Consider the following 9,738-nt stretch of genomic DNA (forward strand, 5'->3'; position numbering starts at 1 on the left):
GCCACCTGTTGGCATTATCAAATGCTTGCTTATCTTTTAGCATCCCAGCATTCTGACAGTTCTATTGTATCTAATCATTATTTATATTAGCAAATTGCATCCTCAGTCTTTTTATAACCCATGCTCATTCAATATTAGCAGCCATGCGCACAAATCATTTGTTTTTTTTAACTATAAAATATAGAAACAAGGCAGCATCCAGTACTAGCATAATCTAATGGAAGTAATGCTTGGCTTGTTCGCTGATACTAGGTAAGTAGTAAAAAAAACTGGTGTGTCAGACAAATCACTCATGGTATCTTAGCTGACAGAATAGTGTCACACATACCGTATCTTAGCTGACAGAATAGTGTCACACATACCGTATCTTAGCTGACAGAATAGTGTCACACATACCGTATCTTAGCTGACAGAATAGTGTCACACATACCGTATCTTAGCTGACAGAATAGTGTCACACATACCGTATCTTAGCTGACAGAATAGTGTCACACATACCGTATCTTAGCTGACAGAATAGTGTCACACATACCATATCTTAGCTGACAGAATAGTGTCACACATACCGTATCTTAGCTGACAGAATAGTGTCACACATACCGTATCTTAGCTGACAGAATAGTGTCACACATACCGTATCTTAGCTGACAGAATAGTGTCACACATATCGTATCTTAGCTGACAGAATAGTGTCACACATACCGTATCTTAGCTGACAAAATAGTGTCACACATACCGTATCTTAGGTTTTTGATTTTCCGAACTGCCAATCAGCCTAGTCTTTGAATAAAGGTAGTTCACAAGTGAAACCACAAACATAATGAGATAAATGTGTTTAGAAAGCAAATTGAAAATTTAAAATGAATGTGTCCTATATTTTGGTTATTGAAGTACAAGAAAATTATATTACAGTACATCTACATAAGTAGCTGAGTTAGTGACACTATTTGGAGTCATGATCTCTCTATGTTTGATATAGATAACTATTAAAGTGCAAATTCATGATTTAGTTGTGTAAAAATATTTATTGTCTGAATGTAGAATCTCCAGACGGTTATTTGCGTTGGTAATATGAGAAAAGCGTGGTAATGTTTTTCTAAACTATTACATTTAGAATCGTAATCTGTGCCTCAAGAGCAAAAGATACCACAAGCTATTAGCTATCAAAAGATTAACTTACAAAGGTGATACCTAAAGAGTTTACGGTAGAATTTAGAAGTCTCCATTGGCTGCTAAAGGCTCAGTTTTGTCAACCAAGTTAGGAGCTTGCAGTATGATACAGAGAGTACCAACGCAGCAGACTATGGAGAATATCCAAAGGAAGAACCTGTCAACAACCATAGCGATGTACTTCCAATCTTCAGCTATCTGTAAAATAGAGACCACATCTATCCTTACTAAATGTTTCATCAGCGTGACCTTTTCTTATGGGACAATTTAGGAGAAAAATATGTCTCAAAAAAATTAAAGTTGTTAACCTTGATCCTCCGCGTACCTTATCTTCTTCAGATTCCTCGTACATGTGGTCTGCAATAAACTTTACATTCTCCAAAGCTCTCATCTCTTCTGTTGTAAAATTGTCAGCTCTATCTTCCATCTCGATATTCCACCCATTCTCTCTTCCATTAATCTTGCACTCTGACAGCAAGGTCTCAAGTTCAGGACCACCCATAATGTTAGACAGCCGGCTACAGGCAGTATTCAACAACTAGATTTTTCATGGAAAGCCAATTCGCAAAAACTGGATGATAGACAAATTCAACAAGTTCAACAAGGTAATTTTCACTCTAAGCAAATCTCTAACATGAAATATATACCCAATAAAAAACATGGATATCGGCTGCTTGTCTGATAACACAGCACTTTTTATTTAACATGGGCATGTCAATAAACAGCTTTATTAACAACCTCTACTAACTGCTAGAAATCATTTCTCTGAGCTGCTATTGCATGGCAGTATTGCAATAGAGTTACCTGGTGGCACCCAGTTGTTTATTTCTAATTGACGCGAATATATATTAGAATATATACGCGAATTGATATTTGTAGACAAGTGTGCAAAATGTTATATTCAGGTCAAAATATTATATAATTTGAGAGGCAACTAAACCTTTGTAACCATCTATCATCATTCAAAAGCATTTATAACTTCCTATATGATTGGATTGAATGCCTTTAAAACACCTTATATGATTGGATTAATAGTATTTTGAATGAAGAAGATTATGTAGGATGAGGTATTGTCTGCTGTGGAGTTGAATTATTGCGACTAAATCAAATAGTGGGAGCTAATCTTTTGATGATGTCTAGCAGCTGGGTGGTTTTATGACTGACTGACATTAAACGGAATGTCATGAAATAGCCCTTTTTCTGCAACCATGTCTAAAAGATAAAACTATTTTAGACTTGTTCGAAGTTGCTAACTTTTTGATAATTTCTTTTGAAAAAAACTTGGTAGACAATGCTGCCAAAGGTTTTACAAGCTATAAATGAACTTGTAACCTTTTAGGGAAGAGCATAAACTTTGACAGCCTTTGATTATAGCCTTATTTCTAAGATACTTTGTCAAGTTAAAAATGGTATTTGGTTGCATCTCACTACCTGTTCCCACAGATAGATATACACATGTACATGTGCATTTAGTAAAGCAGAAAACAAAGGCGTGATTAAACATGAGCCAAATCAAGCCAGTGACCATAGTCCAACACAGATAATACTAGCACCTCTTTGGCTTGATGAAGTGCACAAGATGGGATTTGTTCAATAATTATCAAAAAAAGGAGTGTGAATTTTACTTAATATTTAGTATTGTTTGTAATCAGAAATGAGTTGACATGAAAGAGAATTTCCATTGCACTCTATGGCTACCATCTATACAATTGGCTACCAGCTATACAATTGGCTACCAGCTATACAATTGGTTACCAGCTATACAATTGGCTACCAGCTATACAATTGGCTACCAGCTATACAATTGGCTACCAGCTATACAATTAGCTACCATCTATACAATTGGCTACCAGCTATACAATTGGCTACCAGCTATACAATTGGCTACCATGTATACAATTGGCTACCAGCTATACAATTGGCTACCAGCTAGCCTTAAAGCCCTAGAGCCCTAAAGCCCTAAAGCCTTAAAGCCTTAAAGCCCTAAAGCCCTAGAGCCTTAGAGCCTTAGAGCCCTAGAGCCCTAGAGCCCTAGAGCCCTAGAGCCCTAGAGCCCTAGAGCCCTAGAGCCCTAGAGCCCTAGAGCCCTAGAGCCCTAGAGCCCTAGAGCCCTAGAGCCCTAGAGCCCTAGAGCCCTAGAGCCCTAGAGCCCTAGAGCCCTAGAGCCCTAGAGCCCTAGAGCCCTAGAGCCCTAGAGCCCTAGAGCCCTAGAGCCCTAGAGCCCTAGAGCCCTAAAGCCCTAAAGCCCTAGAGCCTTAGAGCCTTAGAGCCCTAGAGCCCTAGAGCCCTAGAGCCCTAGAGCCCTAGAGCCCTAGAGCCCTAGAGCCCTAGAGCCCTAGAGCCCTAGAGCCCTAGAGCCCTAGAGCCCTAGAGCCCTAGAGCCCTAGAGCCCTAAAGCCCTAAAGCCCTAAAGCCCTAAAGCCCTAAAGCCCTAAAGCCCTAAAGCCCTAAAGCCCTAGAGCCTTAGAGCCTTAGAGCCCTAGAGCCCTAGAGCCCTAGAGCCCTAGAGCCCTAGAGCCCTAGAGCCCTAGAGCCCTAGAGCCCTAGAGCCCTAGAGCCCTAGAGCCCTAGAGCCCTAGAGCCCTAGAGCCCTAGAGCCCTAGAGCCCTAGAGCCCTAGAGCCCTAGAGCCCTAGAGCCCTAGAGCCCTAGAGCCCTAGAGCCCTAGAGCCCTAGAGCCCTAGAGCCCTAGAGCCCTAGAGCCCTAGAGCCCTAGAGCCCTAGAGCCCTAGAGCCCTAGAGCCCTAGAGCCCTAGAGCCCTAGAGCCCTAGAGCCCTAGAGCCCTAGAGCCCTAGAGCCCTAGAGCCCTAGAGCCCTAGAGCCCTAGAGCCCTAGAGCCCTAGAGCCCTAGAGCCCTAGAGCCCTAGAGCCCTAGAGCCCTAGAGCCCTAGAGCCCTAGAGCCCTAGAGCCCTAGAGCCCTAGAGCCCTAGAGCCCTAGAGCCCTAGAGCCCTAGAGCCCTAGAGCCCTAGAGCCCTAGAGCCCTAGAGCCCTAGAGCCCTAGAGCCCTAGAGCCCTAGAGCCCTAGAGCCCTAGAGCCCTAGAGCCCTAGAGCCCTAGAGCCCTAGAGCCCTAGAGCCCTAGAGCCCTAGAGCCCTAGAGCCCTAGAGCCCTAGAGCCCTAGAGCCCTAGAGCCCTAGAGCCCTAGAGCCCTAGAGCCCTAGAGCCCTAGAGCCCTAGAGCCCTAGAGCCCTAGAGCCCTAGAGCCCTAGAGCCCTAGAGCCCTAGAGCCCTAGAGCCCTAGAGCCCTAGAGCCCTAGAGCCCTAGAGCCCTAGAGCCCTAGAGCCCTAGAGCCCTAGAGCCCTAGAGCCCTAAAGCCCTAAAGCCCTAAAGCCCTAAAGCCCTAAAGCCCTAAAGCCCTAAAGCCCTAAAGCCCTAAAGCCCTAAAGCCCTAAAGCCCTAAAGCCCTAAAGCCCTAAAGCCCTAAAGCCCTAAAGCCCTAAAGCCCTAAAGCCCTAAAGCCCTAAAGCCCTAAAGCCCTAAAGCCCTAAAGCCCTAAAGCCCTAAAGCCCTAAAGCCCTAAAGCCCTAAAGCCCTAAAGCCCTAAAGCCCTAAAGCCCTAAAGCCCTAAAGCCCTAAAGCCCTAAAGCCCTAGAGCCCTAGAGCCTTAGAGCCCTAGAGCCCTAAAGCCCTAGACCATAGCAATTATAGCCAAAATTGTTTTTGTTATGGTGGTACTTTGTGTCCAGAACTTTAATTCTAATCGCTATTACATGAAATCACTAAAAGCTCTATAATTCAAGCTACTTCCAACTCATCCAGTTTCTACCATACCTATTGTTTATTCTTTCAAGGGAGTTGTGTGGCCCTGTAGGTGAGATGCAATTAAACTAGTTCTCTAATTGTTAGCATGGGCGTCTAAATAAGATTTCTCATAAAATAGTTAAAATATTTAGGCTATATTTGAACTCTCCTTTGCATCGTATGAATGAGTGTCACTCACCTTCGATGAAGACTTCCTGTTAAACTTCTTTTTGAAAGTTTACTCGGTTTCCACTTTCTGCTCGTAACTTTTTTGTCACTTAGCTCATTATAATTGGGTCGCTTCATAAGCAGGTACTTGGGTAGGCGTTCAAGAAAGACTGTCTTCAGCCATGGTGGCATGCTGTGAGTGCTCATCGAGCGATAATGGAGGTTCAGCACTCCGACAGTGATAACGATAGAAAGAGTAACGAGAATCATAGTGAAGAGCAGGTACTTGCCGATGAGAGGAATTACAAGTGATGTAGGTGGAATGAGCTCACTCAGTAGAAGAAAGAAGACAGTGAGTGCAAGAAGTATTGATATGCAAAGTGTTATTTTTTCTCCAGAGTCAGAGGGTAGATAGAAGACAAGCACGGTGAGAAAGGAGATGGCCACACAAGGTATGATAAGATTGACTGTGTAGAACAACGTCTTTCTTCTGATCGTAACGTTAAATGTCACATCAGGAAAGATGTCGATGCAGCATGGATACTGGACTTCATTACGTCTTGCAGGTACTGACATCACATCCCAAATGAATGATGGATAATAATCGGCCAAATCTATGGCGTCCTTAATATCGACCACTCCTGGCACTTCTGCTTGGTACATGTGCTTCAGGTCAACTGTGAATAGTCAAAGGAAAGTATGTTAGTAGTAAGTGTACATTGAACTAGCTGCTCTGATAAGTGACTTACTAAGGTACTACATTCATCACAATATGTAGGCAGCAATAATCAGCTGTCATCTGTTTGATGAACTTCATCTTTTCGGCTTAGAAGTAAACAAGCCAGAACTTACACAAAAGGCTGTACTTATACAGAACTATTTACTAAAGTGCCTTTGTACCTTAAACTCAGTAATACTTTGTACGAAACCTAGAATGATACAACCACCAACTCTAAGGCTAGATGTAATAGATACCTGATCAACACTCTGGTATATACTGCTTCTGTCAGGCAAAGTGCAAAAACAATTAGGGTGCATTCAATGAATATATTGCTGAAATAGTGATATATGTTGTGGTTGTCTGTTTGAAAGTTTCTCTGATATATCTTGCCTCAACTATTAGCATTCGATGCTTCCCTCAACTTGTTGGTCCCACAAAGTAGAGCCTCAGTCTAAACTATTATTTATGTTGGTTATCTTACACCAAAATTGCTTTAGGGCTGACCTGTTATGCTTCCCAACTTATGACAATAAGCTGAGGCAAGAATGTTGTAAAGAGTTGTGGCAACAATTCTTTGCCTATGTGCAAAAACTAGAGATGGTGTTTAGTTAGGGGAGAGACAAAAACTCACCTTGCTCTTGTACATATGTCCAAGAACTAAACTTCATTGTGCAGGTCTGCTGATCAAATGGGAAAAACTCCACATCAATAGCACAGGAAGATTTATAGATCGCTGGTGGCTCCCACAGAACTCTCCCATCATAATAGACAGTTGCCTTAGTTGATAGCGTCACTTGGAAATTTCCATCAGCACTAAAAGTTCATAACTTTTTATAACATTATTAATCGACTAAGTTATGTAGCTGTTACATACATAACCACTTGGCCGACGAGCCTAAAAGAAAGTGATTTGGAGTTATTCTCTCGCTATCAAACACTTCATGCCATGCATTATACCTACATATACATGTGCTAGTTCAATGTCCAGCATTGCACAAGTAATAAAATATTTACTCAATAAATTGGAGTAACTTAAGCTAGTAACTTAAGCTAGTCTAAATCTTTACTACAATATGAGCCACATCTGAGGCCAACTTGATAACTTTACGTTACGTGTAATGATCTCTCACGCAATCATGATTTTTAAGCATGCTAGTTATCACCAATAGTATTTTCCTAAGTGCTTTAAGCGTGCATATTGTAACCGATGTAATGAGTATGACCACAATTACTCCATTGTGTAGCAATGTAGCTGCTTGACTTAGCGGTCTGGCCCACTGGTCTGCAGACCTGGAAGTTCTGGGTTCAAATTCAGTGTGAAGTGTATTTTTCGCTCTTATAAATTAATCGCTATAGCTGGACACACAAACCACAGACTAACAGAAAATCGATAAACATTGAGATTTTTATATATAGATAGGCTACTTTGCTATAATCCTCTCATGATACTAGCAGTTCTTTCACTGTCTGTGACAAACCGAAGAACTTGAAGGCTGGCTAATCGACAATGTCTACACCCTTATTTACTACGATCATCATAAGCATAGAGTTTTGCATTGTGCCTTCATTGACAGCAAAATGAGATGCAAAGAGTAAAAGCATGAGTATTTTTACATAGAGTTGTTTTACACGTCTACAAGACGTAAGCTTACTTATTGTAAAGGACTATATCAGGTTTCCAGATATCATCAGCTGGAATATACAGGTGGTCAACACCTCCGTATTCCTCCTTATCCCACTTGAGGTAAACATCAAACCATTCTTGCTCCAGCCACACGTTAGTTGTCATTATCTGATTTTTTTCATCCTAGAAATACAGATGCGGTCTCGTTAGTGGCACACATTCTGCTCATTGTGCGTATTTATTCTAGTTACTTATCTATTGTAGCCATGATATGCTTATGTAAATTTGTTAAGTGTAGCATTTCTAGTATGAACTGATTCTATATCTGTGAGAGAAGAGCAGGTGTTGAGTCATTATAGTCCTTACATATTAATGAGAGGTGATTTGATCCCAACAACATTTCTTTAGCTAATCCTATTCACAGCGCTTCACATTTGTGCTGTAACCTTAATAATATATTTATAATTTTATCTTTCAAGAAAAAGTCAGTGTGACCATAATGGCCAAAGATACACACGACTCCAATGAGTTGGGATAGCTTTAGGCCAAGCTTGACGTTCAGTCTCTCTGTGCTGTTAGCAACTGGCCTGACCAGCTTGTTGTAGCCACTCATAAGCTTCTTATATAGCCTTTTGGCATCTTCATTAGCCTGAGTTCCTTGAAGGCTGAATAATACGATGAGGACAACTGCACTGATCCATTCTATAATCAAATACATTTGTACAGTGACCTGCTTTAATTAAAGGAAGCATTACCACCAATAAGCAACACTGAAATCTGATTAATGGGTGAGCTAGGTATCATATACCTAGATTATCATATTAAAATTGGAATAATGATTAGTAGACATAACAACCTTCAAGTTTCCCAAATCTATCTTTTAAAACTCATACCAACTGCACAAACCAGAGAAATACCCAGCATATAATAGAATCTCATAAATAATAATATACTTTATTTTATACAGAACTTACTAGCCATTTGCAGCGGATTGCTCTTTCTTTCTTTAATATTTAAGCTTTATTAGACCCAGTTAACACGAATTCTGCCATAGTTATGGTATGCTGCCACCTGTAGTATGCTGCCACTCATGATATACCCATAGCAGGCATTACGATTGGATGAGCCAATTAACTGTTCTTAGTCTCTATTTTTCACCCGCAGAAGTTGCAGTTGAACTTTGCTTGATTGACTAATACATTTGTATCCGTGTGTTTTCTAGTCAAACAATAGCACATTATGTCATTCTATTAGAGGCAGCAAAAGGAGCGCTATTGAATGCTCGATTACTCCCTCTCCATTTCACTAATTGCATGATTAAATGTGAGCAAAGAAAACAGTTAGATCATTCACTCACAAGGAGAACAAATATCTTATGACCAAATGCTGTAAGCAACACCAAGTGTGTAGCGGCTGAAAAGGCAGACAAGCTTTGTCAGGTCGTTATAAAGATAGCGGGCCCTCAATCATAACACTATACTAATGCTGTATAGCCCACAGACACTCAGACATAACGCTATACTAATACTGTATAACCCACAGACACTCAGACATAGCACTATAATAACACTGTATAGCCCACAGGCATCACAGCAGACTGAACCAACCTCGAGTCATCTTTGTTAACTGTGGTGCGCAGAAAGTCTTCACTTGCAGGTTGCCTGTGTACACCACGTAATCTTGTTTAAGAATGTGTTAAGGTAAATACTAATGGCTTCTATTCAAGCTCTAATTTTATAGGATGGCATGTGCAGACAGGTGCTTGTTACTCATCAACTTCGTCGTAATACAGTAAAAAGATAAACTATTTGCAATGCACTTACCATAAGCTGCTCCCTTTCACACATGGCTCAAGTATCGGTCATCTCGATCACTTGAGAATATTTTATAATATGCTGCCAACAGGATCATCAGAATAGAACCAAGTCACTCACGCTTTTTATTCTGAGTATTATTTTGAATTTCGAAAGATAAAAAATCTTTTAAATTAGTGGAAATAAATTTTGGATCATTGCAAATAGCTAGTGATTGTTTTAGAAGGTTGAGGCTTGCAAACGGGCTCAAGGAGTCTACTAACAAAACAAGAGGTAGCTAGATAAACTACGGCTAAACAGGTCATTGCTGTTAGCTCCAGTTATGTGAGAGTTATGTCTCTTTTCGTTCTTTATTAAAAGAAAAACAATAAAAACCTTTGAGATAAAAATTAATAGATTGATTATAGTTTATTGATTATAGATTGATTCACAGTCTCATAGCCCTGTGAGAAAACCTTTGTTTGAGCAAGTCTATAGACTACGAGCTGATATGGCAC

General features: G+C 40.7%; 1 protein-coding gene across 1 annotated transcript; it reads right to left on the reverse strand.

Moving 5' to 3' along the window:
• Window positions 1-1,160: 1,160 nt before the first annotated feature.
• Window positions 1,161-8,145, reverse strand: LOC137390946 (acetylcholine receptor subunit beta-like 2). Its single transcript, XM_068077260.1, has 6 exons — window positions 7,945-8,145; window positions 7,456-7,610; window positions 6,435-6,616; window positions 5,114-5,759; window positions 1,496-1,688; window positions 1,161-1,368 (listed from the first exon to the last, which is right to left on the reverse strand). The coding sequence occupies exons 1-6, from the start codon at window positions 8,143-8,145 to the stop codon at window positions 1,213-1,215; spliced, it is 1,533 nt and encodes a 510-aa protein (XP_067933361.1). The 3' UTR covers window positions 1,161-1,212.
• Window positions 8,146-9,738: the final 1,593 nt, after the last annotated feature.

This window comes from Watersipora subatra, chromosome 3, assembly GCF_963576615.1.
Source record: "Watersipora subatra chromosome 3, tzWatSuba1.1, whole genome shotgun sequence".
In the NCBI taxonomy this organism is placed as follows: Eukaryota; Metazoa; Bryozoa; class Gymnolaemata; order Cheilostomatida; family Watersiporidae; genus Watersipora; species Watersipora subatra.